This window comes from Bubalus bubalis, chromosome X, assembly GCF_019923935.1.
Source record: "Bubalus bubalis isolate 160015118507 breed Murrah chromosome X, NDDB_SH_1, whole genome shotgun sequence".
Lineage (NCBI taxonomy): Eukaryota > Metazoa > Chordata > Mammalia > Artiodactyla > Bovidae > Bubalus > Bubalus bubalis.
In genome coordinates, this window is record NC_059181.1 from 9,227,560 (window position 1) to 9,255,488 (window position 27,929).

At 43.5% G+C, this 27,929-nt stretch overlaps 1 protein-coding gene across 3 annotated transcripts; it reads right to left on the reverse strand.

Annotated features, from left to right (window-relative positions):
* Window positions 1–127: 127 nt before the first annotated feature.
* ASB9 (ankyrin repeat and SOCS box containing 9) lies at window positions 128–27,713 on the reverse strand. 3 transcript variants are annotated; one of them, XM_006043796.4, is made up of 8 exons: window positions 27,578–27,713; window positions 27,261–27,456; window positions 19,299–19,378; window positions 10,610–10,717; window positions 7,817–7,967; window positions 6,955–7,089; window positions 5,318–5,506; window positions 128–772 (listed from the first exon to the last, which is right to left on the reverse strand). In XM_006043796.4, the coding sequence occupies exons 2-8, from the start codon at window positions 27,334–27,336 to the stop codon at window positions 648–650; spliced, it is 864 nt and encodes a 287-aa protein (XP_006043858.1). In that variant the 5' UTR covers window positions 27,337–27,456; window positions 27,578–27,713; the 3' UTR covers window positions 128–647. The 3 variants fall into 3 exon arrangements, with proteins under 3 accessions (XP_006043858.1, XP_006043857.1, XP_006043859.1); XM_006043795.4 differs by lacking the exon at window positions 27,578–27,713 and having other exon boundaries at window positions 27,261–27,571; XM_006043797.4 differs by lacking the exon at window positions 27,578–27,713 and having other exon boundaries at window positions 637–772; window positions 5,250–5,506; window positions 27,261–27,571.
* Between the last annotated feature and the right edge of the window lie 216 nt (window positions 27,714–27,929).

Consider the following 27,929-nt stretch of genomic DNA (forward strand, 5'->3'; position numbering starts at 1 on the left):
TGATACATATAGAACATTTTGGTTGAGAAAAAGAACTGCCCACTATCCTGTACTAAGGCAGTAGTGGTCTTGTAATAAGAACAAGGAAGGTTTAAAAAACAAAAAAAGTAAATAAAGTCAGACGTAGTCACAGAAATGTCACACTTCTTTAATCTTTTTTCCCCACGAAGTGGAGACAGAGCCAGGATAGCAATATTGGAAAATTCTGCTCCCTCCCAAGTCCCCAGGTTAGCATCAGAAAACCTACACTTGAATCTGGCTGCCTAGCTGCACTGCGGGTAACTAAACAAACTGACCTCCCCGAGTCTTAGGGTATCGCCTAGGTTAGAGGGGAGGAACAGTGCCTACCTGGGGGGTTGCTCTGGGGACTAAATTAGACAAAGCATAAAGGGATCCCAGCTCAGTGCTGGGTAAGATATTCTATACCGTGGATATCTTAGCCACCCTCTTCTAGGCAGGGGACAAAATGTTTCATACCCTCCAACCAACAGCACAAAAGAACCTAGTACGAAGCTACAATAAACATCTCACTGCAAACAACAAAAACTTAGCTGAACTCTATAAACCTGACTTAACTTGAAAATCCCAGTGGTCTCAACACTCAATAACATTTGTCTGTTGTCTGTGTCGCCATTCGCTTGACACATTTAATTGTGGAGGAGAAACCGTTTCAGCTCCTCAGGGAGGTTGAGCTCAGTGATCTTATGATGCTGCCTGATCCCAAAGCACTTCCGAATTCTAAGGCGGCATAACTGCATCAAAGTAGAGGGCCCTGGAGAAAGATGATAAGACAAGTCACACATGGGTTTCATTGATCCAAGACTTTTCCTTTCCTTCACTGAAAGCATAAAAGATTTAACACTATTATCAAGAAGTAATATGGTACTGCTTAAGATCATGTTCTGGGTTTAATAAGAGGTATTTTAAGGCCATGGTCTCTCTTTTCTGCTATCTAACTGAAATCAGGCTGTTAGGTTTTGATTTAAAAAAGAAATTTAAAGCTCAGTCTCACCAATGGAGGCTTATGGAAGCTAATTTTGGAATTACAAAGCTATGAAATCCCCAACAATGACAAGAAAACCCATGTTTAATGGTTTTCTTGTCTTTACCTTAAAAAAAATAAGTCCATATTTCTGAATGCAAATACTCTAATTTTATAACTTAGCAATTTTAAGATATTCAAATATAAGGAGCTATCTGTGAAATCTAAGTGTGATCTGAACTCGTTTGTTTTTATATTCTGCATTTAGAGCCATCCCAGTGCTTCAGCTCATAGTGGAAAATGAACTAGTACAAACTTTGCACAGACCCAGCCAAGTGTTTACATCTTAAGACAGCAATTCTCAACAGGGAAGGGGGTGGGAGGGCTGTATTTTGCTCCCTAGGGACCCTTGGTACTGTCTGGAGACACTTTTGCTTGTCACAACTTGGGGGGTGGGCTATTAGCATCTAGAGGGTGGACGACAGGGATGCTGCTAAACATGTCCACTGTGCAGGACAGGACTGCCCCAAACTGGCCCAAAATGTAAATAGTGCTGAACTTGAGAAACCCCATCATAGGGTAAAAGGGTGGGAAATTGTTTCCCAGCCCCGACTCCTGCACTAAATTGTAACAGAAGTTCTCTTTTGATTATTAAAAACATTTTTAAAAGCAAAGCTGTATACCCTAAAGAGCGGCTTCCCTGGTGGCTCAGATGGTAAAGAATCCACCTGCATTGCAGGAGACCTGGGTTTGATCCCTGGGTTGGGAAGATCCCCTGGAGGAGGACATGGCAACCCACTCCAGTATTCTTGCCTGGAGAATCCCATGGACAGAGGAGCCTGACTGGCTACAGTCCATGGGGTTGCACAGAGTGGGACACGACTTCGCCACTAAGCATGTATGCATACCCTCAAGAATCCCATAAAGCAGTAGCCCTCACGCCAGACTTTGTGGAGCTGGGGGATGTTGGGCCCCACCCCCGAGATGTTGCTTAAACGACCATCATCAGGTGGGCTGAGCATCTGGGTTTTGTACAGGCATGCGTCCCAGGTCATTGTATTGTGTGGCCAGGACTGAGAATTTAATTCAAAGGGTACAGTGGCCTGTGAATTTGATACCAAGCAGGACCCTGTGGGGCTCCTGGGCTTTTACAAAAGTCTTTCTGTGTCCCCATTTCTTGATTACAGGAAATAGGCTTCATTAGGCTTCTAAGACCCTCCCTGAGTTCCAAGGAGCATGTTCAAACAGATGCTAGTTAGGGAAGGAGGGGATCCTGAGACAAGGGAGGAACAACTGTGCAGCCTTGGGCAGGGTCCTGGTCCCCCCTCCAGGGATACACAGAACATACATTTGAGCTGTTTTACAGATACAGGAACCCCCACCAGGTGGGAGAAGTTAAGTGAGTGCTGCCCACAAGCACTAGACCCCAGACCTGTTGGAACCAGAAGGCTGATGATGCTGACTTCCACTTACCTCACCACCAACCAATCAGAAGAATGTCCACAAGCTGACCACGCCCTCTTTGAACCATTCCTGTAAAACTCCTCACTACTCCCTCTAGGTGGGAACACAGTTTTGAGGGCAGTAGCCAACTGTGGCCCCCTTTGCCTGGCAAAGCAATAAAACTATTCTTGCCTACTTGAGCCAAAACTCTGTTTCCACGATTCAATTCAGTGTGTCGGGCAGGGTACAAAGGCTGGATTAGACTTCAATTTCCTAGAGCATCACTGCAAGCTACAGGATAAAGTGGGTTGCATACTTCTCAGGTGATGGAAAACAGGGAGAGGTGGAACTAGACACATATACAAGGAAAGAAAGAAAGGAAATATTTTCAATGAGGCCCTCATCACACATTCAGAAGGTCCCTGTTGGAATTTAGGGCACCTTCCAAATTATGTTCGGTGTACTCAAGGCATATATTAAGGAAGGATTTCCTGGTGTACTCAAAGCACTTATTAACAAACTGCAAAAAGCATAGTGTGGGGAAACTGAACTTAACCTCATCTCACTAAAGTACGTTGAAGGACGTGACTAATCACATGTGCTAGATACAATGTCAGGGACAAGTGCAGGAGGTATTGATAAACGAGTACAGAGAACAAGACATCAGAGTAAGCCTGATAGAGACTTAGGCAAAGCAGGCCATTGGAGGAAACTCAGTGTAACTACTGATGGAAATTGAATATCTGCTATTTACAAGTGGGATACTGTATAACTAGAGCCTTCATTCCATATAAATAGAGCTGAAAGCTCACTAGTGCTTTGCAGCCACTTCTTGGCACCTGCAAAGATTCAGGGGGCGTTGCTTTACTCCATAATGGAATCAGCTAATTCTATATTTACTGATGGGCATATTACTTTAAGGCTCCAGTTCTTTTTTTTCCTGCATCAACACTCATGATGCTTTAAGACCAAAGTGCATTCAAAGTGCCTACTGTGGTGCTGGGATGAGCAAGTCTCTATTAGTTGTCGTTGTGTGTCGGGAATAAACACTGCTTCAGCTGCCCTGGCGAGGGAGGGGGTGGTCATATGCTTGAACTTCTTTCAAATGTGTGTGTGTCTACATATACAATTTAATGACTTTAGGGGGGCCTGAGGCACTTATGCCTTTGTGGATCTCTTTCTCAATTGAAAAAACAGATATTTTACAGCTGGTAATTTTACAACTGTGTCCATATAAAGATGAATATAATCCAGGTTGAGTTCTAGTCATTTTTTCCCTTCTGATTTTAAAAGAAATTAAAACACTTCTGTGGACCCCTAAAAAAACAGTGGGCCCCACGCATTGTGCCATCTGTGCCTGCTGTAGAAATCTGCCCTGTCTAGATATAATTTTTTAAAACCAAGAAATCGTTAAAACGTGGGCACAACTGCCCAGGGGTTACCCCACTGCTTCATATAAAGGGTTTTCTACTGGTTTGTTCCTTGTTTGTGGGGGGTGGGGGGGGGGCGGGCAAGGCAGGCTATGACCCCCAAGTACCCTGGGGTGATGGGTGTACGAGGAAGAAGGATTCAGGGGCCACTTTACAATTCTGCCCAGAACCCTAATTCTGAGCATGTGGGGAGAAAATAACCAGATGACATGACATTAGAATCCTCCTGGTTGGGAAGCCTGCTTCAAACTTCCACAACCTCTAAGACTCAATGAAGTCTATACTCTAGTCAGATAAATAGGTCCTCAGCTGGCTGCTCTCCACGTCCCGGGACAATTAAGACTCTAACACAACATTTTTAGCAACTATACCCCAATAAAAATTAATTTTAAAAATAAAGTAAAAACTAAATAATAAAATTTGTATCCATACACACAAAAAAGAATGCAATCTGAAGGGTCTCTGCTCCTCACTCCCAGCCTACCCACAACCCAGGGAAGTGCCTCTACCTCCTTGCACACTGCTCAACCCCAGTGTTTAGTTGTTTGGGTCAGAAGTGTCAGTTTTTATTTATGAAGGTATATGGGCTTAGTGTTGATTTAGTTATAACAGTAAATGTCTTCAGATTGCCATGGATCATGAAAGCGATACTGTGTAATGCTCAATGAGTTGTGTTCCTACCCACTATCCCAGGAACCTAATGCCCAGTAATTCACATTAGGACATACTGGGGCTTGTACAACCTCAAAGAGGCTTCTGCCCCATCACTCTAAAGCATGGCTTACAAATACCATATGACATCACTTATATGTGGAATCTAAAATAAGACACAAATGAACTCAACTACAAAAGAGAAACAGACTCACAGACATAGAGGACAGACTTGTGTTTGTCAAGGGGAAGGAGGTTGGGAGAGGGCTGGATTGGGAGTTTAGGGTTAGCAGATGCTAACTTATATATAGGATGGATAAACAACAAGGTCCTACAGCACAGGGAACTACATTCAGTATCCTGTGATAAATCATCAGGGAAAAGAATATGAAAAGGAACAAATATATATATATATATATATATGTATAACTGAGTCACTTTGCTGTACAGCAGAAATAAACAACCCTGTAAACCAAACATATTCCAATAAAATAAATTTTAAAAAATTAAGCATGTCTTAATTTTTAACATTTAAAAACAATATCTTAAGTCTTTGCGAGCTGGAATACCCCCGAATATTAGATCATCCAAACCAGCCTGTCTCCATGCCAAACAGCAGGATGGTTGTTTATTATGCAGCCAGTACTGTACCTTGCATGCTAAATTATCTCAGCTCCCCACGTTTGGGGAACAGAGGGCGTGATCTGTTTAATAGGATGCAAAGTCAGAACTTGGTTAAGTACCTGGCTCCTGCTAGAGCCCATGGGAGTCTCTACAAATTAAGGCTTAGATTCAGGCAAAGGAGAAGCACCTTCTCTCTTCAAGAGCTGGCTCAGGGGGCTCTCTGGAGGCACCAGTTCCAAGGGTCGTTTGCCTTCAGCATCCCTGGCCTCGGTGTCTGCTCCAAAGTCCAGGAGCAGGCTGACCAGCTCCCCGCTGGATGCCCTGGCCACTGCATGAAGAGGGGAGTCCAGCCCCCGGCCCTGGTTCACATTCACTCCTAAACAGTGAGGAGAACAAGAGAGTCAGTCAAGGAGCAGAGTGCAAGCACCCTCTTCTAAAAGCGCTGTGCCTCCACAGTGGGCACGGGAGTTCTCCAAGTCATCAGATGACTTGATTCCATTTAATAATACGGGGAAAAGGCCACTTGACAATATGACTAAAGGTATGACATGAGCCATATGGCAGATGAGGTTGAAAAACCTCACCTTTGAGTATCATACATAGCTGTGACAGATTTAGGAAAAACACTGGCAGTGTGAAAGCTGCACATTCATTGTTACTAGAGCCCAAACATTAGCCGGCACAGACCGGAAGTGACACTAGATGGCAAAATCTCATCTATGGCAATTTGCCATACTCACACGCCCAGAAACTGCGATGAAGTTTAAACTGGAGACTTGAGACCATGTGAACTGGTCTGTGAAGAGCAACCAATTATGATGGCATTGCCTAGACTAGGGTGGCCAATCCTAAGATCACAGGGCAGGGGGCAAAGTCATCCTCTTCGGGGGTCAAGTGGATTCCTAGGACCATCCCCACCCAACTCTATCCCTACACTCTCAACAGAGCCTTAGCCCAGCCTAGACACTGGCTCCCACTGGGATGTGTGGGGACATACAGCTTTGCCTGAGCTACTGTCTCTCTAGAAAAATGGGAATCTACGTCCAGTCAACAAATGTTAACTGAATTGTTCTTGTATTGTTCTTAGCTTTTGGAGGGATGCCAAACTGACCCTTTCCTGACTAGGACCTTAAAGTCCATCTAAGATGAGAGGAGAGAGAGAAAACCAACCTCCTTCATGGTAATGGCTGCCAATTCAGTAGAAGGCAATGAGAACAATAAGCCTTCAGCAGAGGGAAAGATTACCTGATTTTTAAAGATAACCAAGACTCAAATAACTTAAAATGTGAAAAAGGGGTATTCCAAGTGTTGAAGGGGTTGGACAACAGCAGGAAGGTGAAAAAGAATGGTGGGACTTGGGCCTTTTCAAAAATACATCTACAATGGACTAAAACTGAGGCAAGTTTATTTCCAATTCAAAGAGAACTGCTGAAGGTGGCCTAAAATTCAAAGGCCAGCCCTAACCCAGCATCTGTGGGAGTTATGCTGGGACTAGTGATATCAATGGCTAGAGGGAGGGAGGCAGGGGAAAGGGAGGAGAAACTAATAATCACTGAGGACCTTCCTGCGAGGAAGGACATCATCGTCAGCATGATTCTTATTACCAGTAAGAGAACTCAAGTTGAAACAGTTTCATTACAAGTAAGAGAACTCAAGTTGAAACAGTTTCAAATACTTTCCCAGGGGAACACAGTCAAGATGAACTCTGATCTTGTCCAACTCCACTGCCCACACTTTTTCCTCTGCTACAACAGAAAGAGCTTTCAAATACCTTGAATGTACTTTTCATTTACTCTCCTTGTTCTGTTGTGCTTTTGGTTTTACCTGACTCCATAAGTTTCTTGGCACAGGCCACCTGCAGGTTTTCACAAGCCATATATAGCGGTGTTCCCAGGTGGTGGATGTTTTGGTCAATGTCGCCCCCATGAGCCACAAGAGACTCGATGCACTGCATGTGTCCTGCAGCCCAAAGTGGGAGAGAACAGTTACAGCACTAATTCTCACAGCTAGGGAAACACCACCTTGCCCATATTCTGTGTGTTGAAAATTTCCAATGACTTAACTAGGGACCAAAAGCTATGTTCTTTACTTAGAATAGCAAATGATCTTCAACACCGTCACTAGTTAACAGGGTGTTCCATAAGATGCCATCTGGAGCTCTGGGTGGAACTCCACGTGAGTTTATTAGCCACGGTAGGCAACCAGCAACCATCCACCTTCTTTAATTGTTTGTGGCTTTGTAATCTGAGTTCAGAAATCGAAGTGAGAGTTGGGAAGAGGTATGGAAGAGGGACAAGGTGGACCTGAAGAAGACAGCACAGACAGTGGGCCATGGAACAGGGAAGGAAACTTACAACCTCATCAAAAGCAGGCCCTGGGGGAAACTGCCCACCATCCCATAAGAGTGGTGGGCACTGGAGAGGCTTAGGAGATGGTGCCAAACCCAACATGAGTGGGGCCCTGTGTGGCCAACTAGGTTGGGTGAAAGCAGAATCATTCTTCCTTGGTCTAGTGTCATACTGAAACACTGCCCCTTTGCATTTATCTTGTTATGCCATTGTAGTTCTGTGTGGAGCCCAGGAGCCCACATGGAGAACAAGTTCTCTGTATACCTCCTTTTCCCTCTTCAATCGCAAGATGTCCCTTGAAGGAGTGGGTGGAAAACTTCAATTCTCAACAGATTTACCTCTCTTAGCAGCTTCGTGGATGGGGGATGCCAGGTCATTCTCCGGGTGGGGACTGGCTCCATATTGCAGAAGCAAATTCACACACTCGTGGCTGCCGCTGACACAAGCATTAAACAACGGAGTGTGCCAGTCTACAGTGACGCTGTTCACCTGTAAGGAAAAACTCCAGGATGAAGGCAGGCAATGAAGTACCCTGGATTCTAACATAAGCTCCACCATTTTCAAGCTGTTTTTGTTTTTGTTTTCATTTATCAGAGCCTTAAATTCCACAGCTACAAGATGGAGACAAAAAAGAACAAATGCCACAAAGCTGTTATGAAAAACCGAATGAAGTATGGGATGTCAGGCCCCAAGAATGTTTCTGAATATTTTGTCTCCTCTATGCCCTCCCCCAGGAACGTGAACTTGGACACTAGTTAGGATAAGTTGAACAGGTCACAAACTAATCACCTTATTTTAAATACTCTATTCTAGACCCATCCCACACCAATCCAATTTCCACACAGCAGTTAGAGTAAGCTCTTAAAATTGTGAATATATTATTTTGTCATAATTTCAGATGCCCCAGGTGCAAACCTGAAGGAGACACTCACTTCCAGGATCACAGAAGTGCAGCACAACCCTGAGAGGGAGCAGCCTTCTCACATTTGCACCCTCAGGCTCCTCTTTTGCCTCTGCTTAGTCCTGGCTCTGTTTCCAAGTTCGGGGTAAGTTTTCTTAACCAAAATATAAACCTGAGGATATACTTATCATGGCTCTCGGCTGCCCTCAGGACAAAGTCCATTTTCCTGGCATAGACAGCAAGCTTGTTTTGTTCTGACCCCTGTCCCCTACTCTACCCTGCTGCTATAAGGAATGATTTGAAATCACACAAAATACCCAACCCACACATGTTCCCCAACCCGCCAATGAGCTGAGTGACTCCAACAGGTCCTATAGATTTCAACTGTGATGTCACTTCCTGCAGGAAGCATCTTTTCACTCCCTCTCTCCATCAGAAATAAACAGGTTAGGAACATTTGTACGTGTCCCCAACAATGCCCTTACTATTAATACTTATTATATTCTGTAGCATGTGGTAGCAAAAAATGGCAACAGACTCTGTGCCCAGGATGCACATTCCTTTGTAATGTGGCTCTGCGACTCCTCCCATCACAAGACAGAGACTATTTTTCCAATCCTGGAATCTGGGCTTGCCCACATGAATCACTTTTTGGTCAATGGGACAGTTAACAAGTGTGATGCAAGCAGAGAGCTCACCCTTTTCATTGCTCTCGGAATCCCTGAGACCATGTGAACAGGCCCAGGCCGCCTGCTAAAGGCTGAGAGACCACAGGGAGATTTTATTTCTCCCCAGACCTCCCAGCGGCCGCAGCCACGGTCACCATGAAGCAGTCGGCTGCAGCCCCCCTATTGGCTAACCCCAAATGCCTCCGTGAGCCCAGCTGAGGCTAGCCAAAGCAGGCCAGACCAGAAAAGCTGTCCGGACTACACAAGGAACTGTGAGATAAAGAAATGGCTACTGTCTGAAGTCATTAAGTCAGGTGGTTTGTTACACAGCAGAAACTGATGGATAAATACAGTGTATTCTAATTGCCTGCTGTGGCTGAGATATTACACATTCACCAAACTCATTCCCTCTCTCCTGGGCACACAGCCATATACTTTCCCACCTTTCTGGCAGTTAGACATGGCCTGAACTCTGGCCAATGGGATGTGAGCAAAAGTGACACATGCCACTGCCAAGACTGGCCTTTTACAAGTCTCCATTCACAGTCCTCCATGTCTTTTCCTCTTCCAGCCATCTGGAACAGAGCACATGTGGGAGCCACTTGCTGAAGGCAGAGGAGCAACAGGATGGAAGGGGCCTGTGTCCTTGACTCGCCCTGGGAACACAGCCACCCAACCGGCAACACCCACATAGGCCTCTGAGCTGAACAAGAAATAAAGTTTCATTCTATGAGGGCTACTGAGAGTTCAGGGTTTACCTGTTGAAACATTTAGTGTCACATTCAGCCATTTACCTGTTTATCTGGTTGTCTCCTCATTTAGTTTAGAAGTTCCTGAAAATCTTTATTTAGAGTTAGACACATAATAAATGCTCAGAACAGACTGGTTGAGAAAAGATGAGCAATCTATATAGAATCTTCTGATCAGCTTTTCCCATCACTTTTGAGCAAGAGGGGACTTAGTTAATGGAAGAAGTACTGGTCCCTACTTTCAAATTCAATGACTGTGTAACTTCCTTTTCTGTAATCTCATTATGTCACCCTGATTCCCATTCTCCAAATAACCACATGCCTTACCCCTCTCAATCCTCCCAATTCCACAAAATATGCTACAGAACTTTTTTGCTATTTCCCCCATTATTTTTCATACATATACTCTAAAGCTCACAGGCTAAGTAGCTTGTCCAAATTTCCAATGTTAGTAAATGGTAGAGATGGTCTAGGACCATTATTCAGGTCTTATGGAGCCAAATGTTGTATGTTTTCTACAATATGTCACTACCTTCCAGCCATAGGAATGAAGGCAGAAATGTAACAGCTATTTATTAGTAGTGACAGCTAAAGAAAATGATATAGGCTCAGACTATGACTTTCTAGCTAAAAATGCAGTATTTCATCTACTGCTAAAGTAAATAAGCTTGATGGACATAATACTTTGGGGGGAAAAAAACCCTCTTCATATTTCAAATCAGGCTAATAAAAAATGCTGGAAAGTATTTAGAAGGGATAGAAATAGCCATTTTTCAGTAGTGGCGTCTAAGATGTGGTTTGAGTTGTACTTACATTAGCTCCATGTCTGAGTAATATTTTTGCACAGGAGGGATGACCTCCAAGACAGGCTTCGTGGAGTGGAGACACACGATCTGCAGTGATGAGGTTCACCGGCCACCCCTGGAGGAAGGGAAACGGGCAGAGTAAGGAGTGCAATGGAACAGTTCTGTAGGGCTCAGCCTTGAGTCCACAATTCTTTTAAAAGTTAACCTGGCTCACCTATGTGCTCAGTCACTCAGTTGTGTCTGACTCTTCGTGACCCTGTGGACTGTGGCCCAACAGGCTTCTCTGTCCACGGAATTCTCCAGGCAAGAATACTGGAGTGGGTTGCCATTTCCTTCTCCAGAGGATCTTCCTGACCCAGGGATCAAACCTGCATCTCCTGCATTGACAGGAGAGTTCTTTACACTGAGCCACCAGGGAAGCCAATATATATTCTTATGACTGCAGATTCATAGAAGAGTCCCTGACCCAGGTAAATTGTCTCTAGATTCCTGCCCCATAGACACGTGAATACATGCCTGTTACATTAAGCCACTAATGTGGAGGATATTTTGTTACACAGCAAAAGGTGACTAAGACAGTCCAAAGCATTAGGTGAAGCTCCATCGACAGAGAGCCAAAGGGACAATTACAGTCTCACTCTAGTAGTTTAGAGCTAAAGAAGCAAGAAAGTGTCTGAAAGGTCGTGGGGTTCTTCAACCTCTTGGAAAGTGTGCTCTCCAGGAGATGGAGCCTGAACCTAATCCAAGCAGAACATCAAAAGAACTCAAGGAGAGGCTCCACAGACCCCCTGATCTTGGAATATATAATCTATTCCTAACAGGAAGAAACCAGGTACAATAAAGTTCTTTTCCTTAGCATATGTCAATTAAGAGCATGGATAGTTTAATCAACATCTTGGTGATACTGGGTTAGTTAAAAAGTTCATTTGGGTTTTTCTTTTCTTCCCAGAATGCATGCAGGCTAAGTCGTTGCAGTCAAGTCTGACTCTGTGTGACCCTGTGGACTATAATCCAACAGGCTCCTCTGTCCAAGAGATTCTCTGGGCAAGAATACTGGAGTCAATTTCCATGCTCTTCTCCAAGGGGATCTTCCCAACCCAGAGATCGAAGCCAGGTCCCCTGCATTAGAGGCAGATTCTTTACCACCTGAGCCGCTAGGGAAGCCCAGAATAAATAAATTTTTCTGGAATAAATTTGCCTAAAATTATTCCATTAACTTATCTCACTCACCATCATCCCTAACACACATTCTTCTACTTTTGTGGGCATTTTTTTCAGCCCCCTAGTCATGCTGTCCTTTGGGCTGTTACCCTCTGACTGGCAAGCTCATGCATTTTGATATATCCCATCATTCTGGACATACACTTGAGTTCACAGGATCTCAAACCCAGAGATTTTTTTTTTAAGGTGGGTCTAGGAATGGGTTCTGAGAGACTCAAAATAATCTGCTTGTAAATGAGAAACTTGAAAATCCACTTTGCCATACCAGCTCTGCTGTTTGCAGGGAGGGACAGGGCTGTATCTTCCCTTCCTTCACAACCTCAAATCCCATCTGTATTAAACAAATGCTCACTGACCCCTTGACTCGAGAAAAATCTGAATTGTAGCATTTATTCCCTTCACAAGCACTGCCCATGGACTTCACGGTGTAGCATCTTCTGTTTATTATTATTTTATTCGAGGCATTCCTCTCAAAGATCTGTTCTCAAATCCCTTCTTTCCCCACTCTCAGTGTTCTCTGTCCAGTCTCCTCCCCACACACTGGTGGAATACACCGGAAATTCACAGCAAAATGTTCATTGCATTTTTCTCTGTGCTACAGATCATGAGATGAAAGAAGACTATTCTTTAAAGGAATTCTTTATTAAGAGTTCCTCTATTACAAATATACTCCCATAGCCACTACTGCCATTTCAAAATCATTTAGGTGCCGATACATAAATCCAGGTAAATGAAAAAGCAAAAAAGAAATTATTTACATTCCAAAAATGTTCACCACCCATTACATATTCACATTACAAAGAAGTTCCTTTAAATTAAGCTTCCCTGTGCAAACTGAGGACTGTACTTAGAGTTCATCACAGATATGCAATTTTGCCTTTAAATGAACTGTGGCAGTTTGTCTGAAATATTGTCAAGTCTGAATCACATACCATTTAAGGTAATTTTTACCCCATTACTTCAGAGAGGGTCCAGTCTACAGTGGGTTCTCAGTTAGAAAAAAATGGATCGAATAGCTGACCTTTAATTTTTCTATCATCAATTGTCTGTCCCCTAATCTCAGCGTACAGTCAGAAGTTCTGATGATTCCATGGGGCTGTGCAATATCAGGGCACCCATGGGTGACATAGTGCTTAGTACCTGGCAACCTTCTGTCCCAGTTCCAAATCATATGCCTACTCAGACAACCAACCGACCACAAGAGGGTTAGGCTTTATCGTTTATCCTGTCCACAGTTACCACTTCCTTCTCTACACAGCAGAAAGGAAGATCACAAACCTCCATCTCACTCACATTCATCCAAACACATCACTTCCTCCCTACTTTACCAAGGAGTTCAAAGCCATCTGATGTGAGAGCTTTCTACGTTACCCTCCTCTCCACCCCTAACATCTCTTTATATTTCTCCAGTCTTCTTTTCTCCCATTGCTCCTTTCTCTGAGGGAGAAATATATGAGCTCAGTCCAATAGCCCATGACCTCACCTGGTCCTCCCACCAGCCCCATGACTTTCTTTCATCTACCTTCTCACATGCGTTCCCCTGCTCTCTCCTCTTCAGGTACACTTTCTTTTTGCTGTCAAAGTCCTCCCAGCCCTCAGTCCTGACCCTCTGAGAGCATCCATTCAACGCTCTTCATCCCTTCACTGGCCCCCCCTTTTTTTCCAAAAATAGTCTATCCCCATTATCTCTATACCTTCTCTCATTTTCTACCAACAGAATCCTGCTGACACACTGCTTTTAAAGCCCACCAGTGACTTTCAGAATCCAGTATGCCTTGCTCTGTTCCCCACCTCCTTCCACCTCTGAATTTGCAACATATTCATCCTGACCCCGTGGAACTTGTGCCCTAGCTTCTAAAACAGACTTCTACCTGAAATTATCTCCCGTCTCTGACTGCCTTACTCTGTTCTTCTCCTCCTTACATCTCCTAATGCAGGCATTTCCTCAAGGATTTGCCCCCAAATCCTTTTCTTTTCTCTCAATACCTTCTATATATTACATATTGCTTTCAAATCTAAATCTCCAGCCCCAGTACATGTTCCTAATTCCCTGCTAAGACATAATCACCCAGAGACCCAGTTCATGACATAAATTTAGCCTTTGCCAACCAAACTCTCCTGAAAAGCGCTCCTTTTCTGCCAGACTTGATTCTCTGAATGGTACCACTATCTTCATTTTAAACCTAGGACTGAAATCTCAGAGAGAGGACAGCAGAATGATTACCGAGTTCAAATGCTGGCATCATCACCTAATTAGCAGTGTGACCTTGGGCCAGCTACTTTTCTCTCAAAGTCTCAATTTCCATCTGTAAAATGGGGACAATTTCACCTACTCTACCAGGTTGGTTATGGATACTTTAAAAATGACGTATGCAAAGTCTTTGCTGCAAAGTCTTGCTAAGGCAAGAGTACTGGAGTGAGGTGCCATTGCCTTGTTTAGTACTTAGTAATTTCTAGGCAGTTAATATTTTAGATTTCTTTTTATTCTTTATCACTGAGCCTTGAATCAGCTGCTACATCTTTACCAGCTGAGCCACAAGGGAAGCCCAAGAATACTGGAGTGGGTAGTATATCCCTTCTCCAGCAGATCTTCCTGACCCAGGAATCAAACTGGGGTCTCCTGCATTGCAAGTGGATTTTTTACCAACTGAGCTATCAGGGAAGCCCAAAGTCATTCAGTCATGTCCGACTGTTTGTGACCCCATGGACTAAACAGTCCATGGAATTCTCCAGGCCAAAATACTGGAGTGGGTAGCCTCTCTCTTCTCCAGGGGATCATCCCAACCCAGGGATCAAACCCAGGTCTCCCACACTGCAGACGGATTCTTTACCAGCTGAGCCACAAGGGAAGCTCAAGAATACTGGAGTGGGTAGCCTATCCCTTCTTCACCAGACCTTCCCGACCCAGGAAAGGGTCTCCTGCATTGCAGGCGGATTCTTTACCAAATGAGCTATCAAGGAAGCCTGCTACATCCTAAAGGTCTGATATTTCAGAATGCCCAGGATCTTTCCTAGAATCCACCCTGACTTAACCCTTTAAAGACTGCATGGAGCAGCATAGAGTTTTTATTCAAGAAACAAAAAAGTCAGTCCTCATCCTGTGCATGCAGTGGAACTTTATTGGGAAGGTTTATAGGGCTGTGCATTCAATCTTCAGGGGAACTTTATAAAATAAAAAGTCCTGATACCCAAGCTGCATCCCAGAGCAACTGCAATACAACCAAAGGTAGCTGAATTCAGGCACTGGTATTTTTAAGATTTCCCATGCAACCCCAGCCCAAAGGGATGCTAATATGAACCATTAAATTAAGGTCACAGAGTGTCCAAGGTTGCCTTAATTGCTTTATGCTGGCCTAACAAATTGCTTTGCTTTTTAAAAAATAAATTACTATTGAAGTGCAACAGATAGAAAGGTTCATAAATCCTTAGTGTAAACCTCAGTGAATTATCACAAAGACAATCTAACTATATAACCACTATACAGGTAAAGAAAAAAAAACATTACCAGAAACCCACATACATCCTACCCAAATTACATCCACAAATGCATTCAGAATACATTCACAAATGCATGGCTTCTAGCATGATAGTTTTCCTTGATTTTGAATGTTTTATTAATTGAACCATGAAGTATGTATTTTTGTATGTGTGCTCAGCTACTCTGACTTAACATCTGGTTTTCAAACTCATTCATTCATATATTTTCATTGGTGCATAGAGTTTCACTGAGTAATATACCAAAATATATTTATCCACTTACTTTTGATGGACACTTAGGTTGTTTTCAAGGGCTTTTTTTTTTTCTGTTATGAATAAGGCTGCTTCTTTAGTGGCTCAGACAGTAAAGAATTTACCTGCAATGCAGGAGACCTGGATTCAATCTCTGGGTCAGGAAGATACCCTGGAGAAGGGAATGGCAACCCAGTCCAGCATTCTTGTCTGGAGAACCCATGGACAGAGGAGCCTGGCAGGCTACAGACCATGGTGTCGCAAAGAGTCAGTCACAACTGAGCAACTAACACTTTCATTTTCACTTAGGTTGTTTTCAAGGGTTGTTTTTTTTTTTTGCTGTCAAGAATAAGGCTTCTATGAATATACCCATACATGTTTTTTGATGAACTCATGTATACATTATCTGTTGCATATAAACCTAGAAATGAAAGTGTTTGGTTGTAGGGTATAGATATTTGTAGCTTTAGTAGATATTCCTTAATATTTCCCAAATTGGTTTGCACAAATTTACACTCTCACCAGCAATGTATGAGAGTTTCAGTTGCTCCACATTCTTGCCAACACTTTGTATTATCTGTCTTTCTAAATTTAACCCTTCTAGTGGAAGGAATGAGTAACATAATTTGTAATTTGAATTACACATTTACTAATTTTACTAATAAGCACAATTTGATATATTTATTGAATACTTGGATATCTTTTAAAAAATTGCCAGTCCAAGTTTCTTGCTCATTTTTCTGTGTCAGTCTTTTGTGTATTGATTTTAGGCTAGGAATAAGAGTTCTTAGTCATAAATAGATAGATATCTCAAATATTTTCTCATGTATGGCTTGCCTTATTGCTTTTAAAATGCTGCCTTTGATGAACAAGTCCTTAACTTTAATGAAATCCAACCTATCAATGTTTTTGTTCCTTTCCACATACTATTTCTCTTTCATGTCAAATGCCTTCCTCCCTCTTTCTCCACTGGCAAAATGGCCTTTTAAAAAAAATTCCTGAACATAGTGATTCTACAGGAGCTTAAAAAATACCAATGCATGAAGCCTGGCCTAGGCTAAATCAGAATATCTAGAGTGAAGCCCAGTTGCTGTTTTCCTTTTAAATCTCACATTATTTTAATGTGAAGTCATAGTAAAGAATAATTAGTTACAGATTCAGTTTCTCCCTTTTTGGACCAAGTGAGAATTACTTTTTATAATTTTCTTCTCTCTTTGTTATAGACATTTGCACGTTTGGTCTTACATCCCTTACTAAAGTATGTTTGTTTAGTTTAGCAGCAGTTTTTTTCAGTAGTCTTTGATTATCTGAAGCGCTATGTAGATTGTAATAAGAAAATAGGTACTCTTCAATTTGTGAAGAGTAACTAGAGCAGGTACATAATGTCACCTCAGTTAATTCTCTCAAACTCATATATAAGGTAACATAAAAGACTGAATTTTGGGTCTCAATTCTTCACCCTCCTGTAACAGTGTAATATAGTCGCACCCTTGTCATGACCTCATAGTTGACAAAATGTACTTCCTTGATCCTTGACTTTGGACTTGGCCATCTGACTTGCTCTGACCAATGGGATGTTAGCAGATGTAACATAAGCAGATTCGAAGTTTTCTCTCATGATTGGGCTTGCCCTGCTATGCTACAGCCTTCTGCCACAGGGAGAAAATTCCTCAGGTAGCCACTGGTTAAACAAGGATGGGAGATGAGTACAGGAGAGCTGTACCCAACCCACAGCTTGAAGCCAAGAACAGTGCAGATCAGCTGATCCAAAATGTTATTGGCAAAAAATGTTTACAGTATTTTGCTACTGAGTTTGGGCTTTTTTCTTACACAGCAAGACCTGACTAATACTGGAGGTATTAGTCTGGAGGAAGGTATTGGAACGCTCAGGAGCTTCTCAGGTGGCGTAGTGGTAAAGAATCCACATGCCAATGCAGGAGATGCAAGAGACATGGCTTTGATCCCTGGGTCAGGAAGATCCCCTGGAGAAGGAAATAGCAATGCACTCCAGTATTCTTGCCTGGAAACTTCCATGGACAGGGGAGCCTGGCAGGTTACAGTCTATGGGGTCATGAGTTGGACACAACTGAGAGACTCAGCACACACACACACACACACACACACACACACTCTGGAACTTATTTTTTGAAGGTTGAAACTGGGGTTCCAAGAAAATAACTTGCTTAAATAATGCAAAAGTGCTTAGATAAAGACATGATTCCAGCAGATGTTCAGTAAACATATAAATACTGAATATAAATGAATATCAGTCCAATTTAGTAAGTTATATATAAAAGCTGCAATGATCATTTTTTACCCTATCAAATTAAGGCAAATGTTTCAGTTTATCTGAGAAGTAGCTTCACTTTATTTAGCTAGAGTTATGTGCTACTATCTATATTTCTAAGAGGCTGCTGCTACCAAAAACAGCTTAAGATAGTGACTTAAGAATAGTCTGAAATTTATCTTTACAAATTGTCTTCTTATAGGAGGATTTCTTAGTCTAGATAGGTCTGTGAAATTGGAATTTTTCAAAGCACATTTATTAATATTTCCAGAATTAACACCTGAAATTTATCATGTCCTTCAATTGTGAATCTAGACCACAAACCACAGTAGTAATAGGACATCACTGAGAGGAATCACAGATATTTTTAATTGCATTGATTATTGCAGATATCTAAAGTAGCTCAAAATACATTCATCCTACTTTGAAAGTATGGTAATAATTAGAATCGCCACTAAATCTTCTTACTGAATGTGTTAATAAAGAAGTTCATATAGTACTACATTACACGTTTGTTTAATAGGGTTCCCCTATATTGTGTTTTATGCATTTAAGACATTAGTCTGAGGAGGGGTCCTTAGATTTTGCCAGACTATCAAAGGGGTCCATGAAAGGGCCAAGAGCTCCTAACTTAAAGGGTCTACATTGTCTCTTCAGAGGACAAACATTATGAACAAAAATTTTATTGGAATTTTGAATGGTGATTGAAACTACTTTCTTAAAAGCACCTTTGCTTAAGTTCCCAATAATTTCAAACCACCAAAATTCCAATTAATGTGTACTTTAAAGTATCCCATCGAAGGAGCAGAGAAACTAATATCAAACTGGCAGAGCCATTTCCACTGGAGATTCAATAGAACTGAACATTTCTTTGATATTTTAAGATGACATATTTTAAAAGACATTTTCAAGCATTTATTTTATGTGAAGGGTCTTCAGCCTCAGCACTACTGATACTGGGGGCTGGATAACTGTTTAATGTGGAGAGTCAGCCTGTGCAGTGTCAGATGTTTAATTACTTCCTTGGTCTCCAGCTACTAGATGCCAACATCACCACTACCCCAACCCCATTCCCACTCCTGCTCCCAGCTATGACAACCAAAAATGTCTCCAGCCAAAGTCAAATGTCTCCATTTGGGGCAAAACTGCCCCAATTGAAAACCACTGCTTTACGTGATAATTTTCCAGGATACATTCTATGGAATAAAGTGATAGCAACTTGAATGCACTAATTTGCCCACTATTCATTCAATAGATACTACAGAATCTACTTTGTGCATAAAATTGTACTAAACTCTAGGATTATGCCAGCCTCCAAATAAAGGGAGGACAGCATTCATCTCATTCTGCTAAACAGGAAATTTACATCCTAAGATCAGACTATGACTTCTTTTCCTCAGTGTGGTGAGCAGTAAAACTTGCCTAATATTCATCATTTTTTTCCCCAAAAATTACCTACCTGGTTGATGAGGCTCCTCAAAGACAGCAGACGTCCATGAATGGCTGCTTCATGCACAGGAGACCAATCAGATACAAAATCTGTATGGAAAGGAAGGAAGAGGTTAGTTACACCCTGCTATTGCACTTTAGACCCAGAGGCTCATCCTTGCCCATCAATAAGAGCCTAACTGGTCTTACTGGAGGGAAACATTGGAGTCAAGCAACCAACCCCTTTCATCAGGACTTAAGCATTTCTCCCCTCTATGGATGTTTCTTGAACACAGCTTATTTGAAATGTCTAGCTAGCTAAAGAAATAACTATACTCTGCTTTCAAACTAAAGACAAAGAGGTGGACTGGGATGACAGATTACTGTACTTCGATTTACACACTGGTTTCAAAGGCAAATGATCCATTTAGTTAAATGAGAGCTTCACTAATTAGCAGTATTAGTGCATTAAACTGTTTGCCAGCCTAGTTTCCTGCATGAAATACAAACTCTGGCACCTCAGCAAACAGTGCCATATACTAATAGTAGTAATCATGTCATTACATACGCCATTAGGCTTGGAATCAAATCTAAACAAAACCCTATCTATTTGTAGATTCCCTCCTGTCCCAATATCAAGCACAAATCAGACTTCAGTCTGACCTTGCAAGAGGGATGTGATTTCCCCACAAAGGCAGTGTGCCAGTGTGCTTAAGAGAAATCTGTGAATTCAGACCCACTTGACTTCTTCTGAGCTGAACCGAGGTCCCTGGAACAGAACCTAGCTTCAGTTCCCTTCTCTTTAAAGTCAGGACAGCGATATACTTAACCTATGGCTCAACTTCTACTAGCTACTATTATTACCCCGCCCTAACACTAATTAGAGGGTATTGATTATACTCCCCAGTCACTGCTATTTAAAATAGCAGGGACCTCCCTGGTGGTCCAGTGGTTATGACTTCGCTTTCCCATGCATGGGGTACAGGTTCGGTCCCTGGTTGAGGAGCTAACATCCCACATGCCTCGTGGCCAAAAAACCAAAACATGAAAAACAGAAGCAATATTGTAAACAAATTCAATAAAGGTTTTAAAAATGGTCCACGTCAGAAAAAAAAATCTTTTAAAAAATTAGCAAATGTATTCTCTAACCATATGCAAAGAATACACTTTCTTAGGAAAGAAGTCTGTAAAATGCACCTCAACACATTAAATGTTTCCCCCTCTTTCTCGTTGACTGGATGTGCCCTGAATTTGGCATAGACCTGAATTTTTCTCATCTCCAGCTGCATCTAGTTTCTAGAACAAAGGCAGGAAGTCAGAACATGAGGCGGCTAGTCTGCACTTGCCGCAGCTCAGGCTCTGCCTGATTGAGTAAACACACTACACACCAACGAGGCAGGATGCTCTGATACCAGTCACACTTTATGAATGAACTGGTATCTCCTAAAAGTCCGAAGACCTGGAGAAGCAAGGCAGTTACCAAAGCCTGGCCGACGCCAGCCCATCAAGGAGGAGGCTAGAACACTCTGGACTTAACATGTGTTGGCTGATATGCGCCTGCCACCTGGAGCTATCAGTGTCCCGGAAAATCTGTCCCAGTGAGCACATTACCATTCTTCCAGATGGATTGACGAGGCTCTTAATAGAGAAGAGCAAGCTGAATGAACCTGCCTCCACACCGTCCATCCAAAGCTTCCCTTCTGGGCTCATCATCATGCCCAAGGTACTTTCAGGGAACTGACTTTTCCTAACTTCCGAAAACCACCATTCTCTGAGGGTCCTAACGCTCTCAGGAGAAACACTACTGCTTCCAGAGCTTGGCATCTACAGCACAAACAGCAGATATGGAAACACTGATCCCCAAATTAGAATTAAAAGGATAACTCATTCTACCCTGTTGGTTCAAAGGCAAAATACCATCCATACAAACTGCTGAGTGAGAAGAGCCACAAGCTGAGAATGATCTCAAAAATCAGTTGGATCACCATGTTTGTGAGGATTAAGCCATTTTTTTTCCTCCCAAGTTCTCAGCTGCTAAGAAATATCACTGCCACACTCTTCAACCTTTCTTAATTTTTTAATTTAAATTTATTTAATTGGAGGTTAATTACAGTATTGGTTTTGCCATACATCAACATGAATCCGCCACGGGTATACACGTGTTCCCCATCCTGAACCCCCCCTCCCACCTCCCTCCCCATACCACCCCTCTGGGTCATCCCAGTGCACCAGCCCCAAGCATCCTGTATCCTGCATCGAACCTGGACTGGCGATTCATTTCTTATATGATATTATACATGTTTCAATGCCATTCTCCCAAATCATCCCACCCTCTCCCTCTCCCACAGAGTCCAAAAGACTGTTCTATACATCTGTGTCTCTTTTTCTGTCTCAATCACAGCAGGATCCTCTATGACCCACCTCCCAGAATATTGGAAATAAAAGCAAAAATAAACAAATGGGACCTAATCAACCTTTCTTAAAATCACCTCAGATAATCAGAGTTGACAGCCAGACAGGTTGGGTCCTAAACTGTAACTCTGTTTAGATTTCATAAAAGTGATGCAATTATCTTATCAGGAGTAGACCAAAATGGGCTTTACTTGTTTGCATTCATCACGGAAGCATGACTCCTTTTACTTAGGGTAAATAAAGAATTATGTACTTGAAGAAGTACACAAAAAAAGAAAAAGAAAAAAGTACATAAAAAAAAGACTACCTGAGGTTTTGTACCCATGCATTAGGACATAGTATTATTGGGTTGGCCATAAAATTTGTTCTGGTTTTTCCATACATCACAAAAACAAACAAACAAACTTTCTGGCACTGGAGTATGTATCAGCACTTTATCCTTTTTTATGGCCAAATAACGTTTGTATAGATAGATAGGCCAAAAAGCTCATAGACATTTGTGTTGTTTCCACTTCTTGGTTGTTATTAATAATTCTGCTCTAAACATGCATGTACCAATTTTTGAGTGGATATATGTTTTCAATTCTCTTGGGTAGACACCCAGGAATGGAATTGCTGTATGATGCGGTAACCCAGTGTTTAGAGAAACTGGCAGACTACTCTCCAAAGCAGCTGCACCACGCTATACTACCAGCAGCAGTGCATGAGGTTCCCTTCCTAAGGTAAAGCCCTTTCAGACTAGGATCAGGTGAATCTACCAGAGCATGCCAGTACTCCAGGCCGGAAGAAAACCTTAGGTTCTTGTATAGCCAAAGGGCATCTCAAACATATACAAAGACTTGAGCCTCAGCTGGTCTCTCAACACTTGATTATCTACAGAGTTAAAATTGTCAAAGGTTGACATTTTTCTAGCATTGAGAGCATGGACTTTATGCATAGTTCATTTAGCAAATGCCATACTTTGAAACACGGATTGGTCTAACACTCTCTTTAGCTCTTGAAAACACTGATGAGATATCCAGGAGATGTTTCCAGAGCCCACATCACAAGCAGGCAATGAGCTACAAGCTCAACACATGAGCAATTAAACCCCAAAGCAGCTTTGCCCACCTTCCTGCTGACAACTGGAAAAGAGTACAATAAGCAGGAAAGGGGACTATTCCTGCCAGAACGTGGATGCTGCTCACGGGAGGTGGCTATGGATAGAGGGAAAGCTCAAAGTCACATTCCCTTTTCCACTGATCCCTGGAAACTCAAGGGCTGTTATATATATACAACACATCATTCAAGTGCTCGGTATATATTAAGAATTTTTCCCCAGTACTTTATCAGCTAAGAACTGTTGGTTTTACTGCCAAGAAATAGATGCCAAATGGGGGTCGATGGCAATGCGACAGATTCACTAGTGTAGCTCGTGGTTGACATGAGGCAAGGAGCTCTCCTCATGAAACAATGCCACAAGTCCTCCAATTAGTGCTGTTCAACTTACCTTTCTTTGAAATTGAGTCTCCATCAAACCCTGCAGCACATTAGGAAAGCTGCCATTTCATCTTTATTGCCATTTCTAGAATGATTTTTAAAATTTCCATTATTCAGAAGAGATTGAAAATGTACTAATTAGTACATTCTGAAAAGAGCTATTATTCATGAAGCTCTGAAAGCCTACAGTGAATGCTGGGGGTAGTATCACTGTTCCTCCTGGGAAACATTTTGCAAGGGCAAGGCGGGGAAGAAAGGCTGCGTTGCTCGGAGACAGTGGGAGCACACGCCTTCAGTCTTCAGGTGGTGATGGGGTAGGTTCAGTGGTGAGTACACTGGGGAGGATCTGGGTGTTGGGTTTACAGTGACTATGGACCTTGATTAGATGGCAGGACAAATCAAAACAGGACAAAGAAACAGAGGCTCACAGTCACAAAGAGACAAATACAAAGGCCCAACAAGGCAACTCTTGGGCACATCAGTCCTGTCTACTGCAATTCTTTCTCCCAGTTCCATCACCCTGCCTCTCCTGTCTTTGTCTCTCTCTCCGGTGGCCTCCTCCATAGAGACCTCACCCCCTCAACCCATCCTGTCTGATCAGGCAGGTTTCAAAAAACTGCCCCTGTTGAGGTGGCCCAACAGCTAAAAATCCACCCTAAGAGAATGAGTCCTTCCTTGCCTCTTCTAGCCTCTGGTGTTGGGTGTCCGTCTTTGCTGTTTCTTGGCTCATCACATGTATCTTTAGAACCTCCGCCTCTGCCGTCACAAGGCTTCATCCCTTTCTGCCTCCTCTGCTCTTCTCCCATGGACCAGTCATGGGGTGCGGGGCCCTCCTCCTCCACTGTGACCCGGCCTTAACTGATTACACCTGTGATGACTATGTTTCTAATCAGGTCACATGCTGAGGTTCAGGGGGTTAGGACTTTATGTTCTGGGGATGGACACAATGTGATCAATAACAAGGTATTTCAGGAGAAAAGAAAGACATTCTACTCCCACTTCTAGGGCAGAAGGGTCAAGAACCCCATCTCTGTAAATACTTTGTTGCCATCTGCATGTTCTTTCCTCCCTTCCTCCAGAGGCAGCTGCCAAGAAAAGCCTGCCAGTGCAGGTGGGAGCAGCAAAGCTCCCCAAGGCCAACCACACCTCACTGACCTCTGCCCTGGTCCAGTGCCAGGGGATTCGCTTCACCTGAGTTGAGTTTCTCATCAAGGCCTGGAAACAACATTCTGAGTGTTTCACATTCCACACTTCACCAAGGTCAAGTCTTCTGAAGCATAAATAAATGCAATCCAGCTATCAGTGAAATTCTGCCCAAGGGGCAGGGCTGATGCACAGTAGGGAGAGAAAGCCTCCACTTGGGTAAGGGCTGGGAGAAAGTCTGGGAGGGCTTTGTGAGGGCAGAGGCTTCAAAGGTGCAGTAGTCTGTGGGTCAGATATAGAGAAGGAGGAGTTGGGCAAGCGGAGGGGTCCTGGCACCCACCCTTGTGACTTCCCCTTCTTGGAAAACTTCTCTTCCTTTAGTCCCTGTGAAATGACAGCATCTGAGTCTCTTCCTGCCTATCTATCCAATTTACTGGTTCTCCATCCTCAAATGTAAGTCTGTCCCAGGGCTCCATCCTTGGCTCTCAGCCATCAGACAATGTATCCTTCTCCAGGATTTCAGCCCAGCCCCTCTGCAGAACAGCCTGAGGCCTGATTCCCAGCCTGAATTCATTGCCCAGCCTCTGTCCCGCACCTTCATGCTGAGCCCTGGGCACAACCATTGGCACATTCACGTTCAAACACAAGTCCTTCTCCTCCCTATCTCACTCTGATCCCCAAGCCGGCTCCCCTTCGCGACTTCTCTCTCAGCTAAGCCCTCTGAGCTGACATTAACCTAGGCTTTGAAAACGCTGCCGTTCTGGCCGCCTTCTCTCCTTTGTGCTGTGCTTAGTCGCTCCCTCATGTCCTACCCTTTGCAAGCTCATGGACTGTAGCCCTCCAGGCTCCTCTGTCCATGGGATTCTCTAGGCCAGAATACTGGAACTGGTTGCCATGCCCTCCTCCACGGGATCTTCCCAATCTGGGAATCGAACCCAGGTCTCCCGCATTGCAGGCAGATTCTTTACCATGTGAGCCACTAGGAAAGCCCAAAAATATTACAGTGGGTAGCCTATCCCTTCTCCAGGGGATTCTTCCCAGGAATTGAACTGGGGTCTCCTGCATGGCAGGTGGATTCTTTACCAGCTGAGCTAATCAAGCAACAGAGCTTGATTTCTCTTTCCTCTGAAAATACAAGCCATATTTTCCCTTTCTCTGTCATTTCTGAAGCTTGATCCAGATACCATCTTCATGCAGTGGTTCTCAAGGTATTGTCCCTAAACAGCACCATCAGCATTACCCGGGAGCTTGTTATAAATGCAGATTTCCAGGCCCCACCCCAGACCTAGTATCTGAGGTGGTAGAGCCCAGCCTTCAGCATTTTAACAATCCATCCAGGTGATACTGATGTATACGAGTTTGAGAAGCAGTGGATTAGTACAATAATTTCTCGTAAATCCTCCACAATCTATCCTGACTATGGCTACCACATTCATTTACTTACAGTCTTTATCATGGCCAAGCTTCCACTCCAGAACCATCAATGGCTCCCAGTTCCCTGCTTCATGAAGGCTAAACTCCTCCACCTAGCTTCTGAAGCTTCATTTTCAGATTTCGTCTCTCCAGTGTTCTCATTAGACTCCTTAAGACACTGCAGTCCAGCTGTGACAGTGCCTGCCCACCCACACCCACCCAGCCAGCCCCAACCAGGGTTGGATTAGGACATTTATTTATATTTTTGGCCACAGCGGCACAGCATGCAGGATCTTAGTTCCCCGACCAGGGATCAAACCTATGCCCCCTGCAGTGGAAGCATGGAGTCCCAACCACTGAACTGCCAGGGAATTCCTGGATTAGGACCTTTAGAAACCCTGAACAGTGAAAAGTGGCTGGTGCCCCTCTCTCAGGTAGAAATGAAAATAAACTCAGCTGTAAAATCATCATGCAGAAGTCAACCACATTACTGATTCTTCCCCATATTGATTGGTTTGCTGCTTTAAAAATATATTTATCAAATCCATTTTTTTAAGTTATTTATGGTGCTACTCTGCTTTCTACGGCTCCAAGTTCACGCTCAGTATCTCTGATTAATCCATGTCTGCCTTGGCGGATTCAAATCCTACTTGCTGTTGAGGACTCTGCTCCTTTTATGAGCCAAAGTGGATACACGAACGACTAACCTGAGCAGTCCTGTCTGCTCCATGAGCCAGAGGGAAGACATTTCGTATTTCTTTGTGTGTGTGTGTGTGTTTTCCCCCTTCAGCACCTAAACAGTAGGAGAGTAGCAAGTCCTAGCTGATGTTAGGGTCCCTGCTTTTTGTCCCTTTGAATGGCAAGTGTTGTGGGCAGCCTCCCAGGGTGCTGAATATAATCATATAATCAGCCTCCTCTAATGTCTAGACCCATTTTTCAGAATCCTTTCAGTTAGCAGGTACCTGCTGAGTGCTCACAGGAAATGAGTTTCCCACAGGTATAGGACTCTATGCATTAACAAAGATGCCACGAGACAGAGGAGAATCATACCTCTAAGACACTGCTCCAAAGGTTTTAAAAAAAAAAAAAAGGCTCCTTTTAAAGTGAATCAATCAGGGCTCAATTTCTGAACATCATTTATAAACCCAGCCCCACCCAAATGCCACATACCTAAGACCTTTTAATAAATGTTTTAGCAGTGAAGATGTTCCTTCCTATTTTCAAGTGACTTTCAAACCTCCAGTGGAATATCAATGATATATTTGACCCACAAAAAATAATTCTCTGCAGCTGACATTTCTCCTGGGGAATAAACTGTGATAAGTGGCTTGGCATGGTCCACAGGACCCTGCAGAAAGAGGTGTACACATTCTGGAACAACCATGTGAAGGGCAGATACCAGTAAGTCATGGACATCTGTCCAGTAACTACCCTGTGGCCACATTTCAGATGAAGCCACTGAAATCACCCCACCCTCATCTCTCTTCTCTCCTAAGCATGTTAACAGACCTCCCCAGCAGGCTGACAACACAGCCCCTAAACTCACCCCCCATCAATGGGTTGGAAAAGAGCCTCATGTCCGGGGGCTTGCTGCCGTTTCTGCCTGGTCGTTCACCATCCATGGTGCTCTCCTGGGCTGGGCAAGCTCCACACTCCACTTCAGCTGTTCAGGAAAGTCCAAATTCCATGCTCCCCCGGGTCCTGGGAAATTCCAGGGCTGTGAGTGGCTGAGCGGCACCCTCCTGGTCAGATGGCAGAGAACAGGACAGGCAGGGTAATCTGAGTACTACCTGTGGTCAAACAGACACGCGCACACGGGGACACACACACACACACACACACACACACGCACGCACGATCTACCTCACAGGCTGGAGGCTGCCCAAAGCCCACAGCAGCCCCCCAGCCTAAAGTCTGCAAAGTTGCTGATGTCACGTCCTTTCCAAAACTGAGACCAATCAGTGAGGAAGCCTTGAGGTTTATCAGGAAGGAAACTCACAGTCTGTAACTTTGGGAGAGCCCAGGGAACAGGGTGGGGGGTGGAGACCGTTGGCCTTCTGCAACATTGTTTGCCTGCTGGATCCACTTGTTGTTTGGGGGTTTCTTGCTGTTGAGACAAGCCCCAGAACCCAGGAGCTGAGAAAGCTGGTTTTGCTGCAGCCCTGCTGAATTGCTTGCACAGCAACTTACACAGCACGCCCTGACCATCTGCACA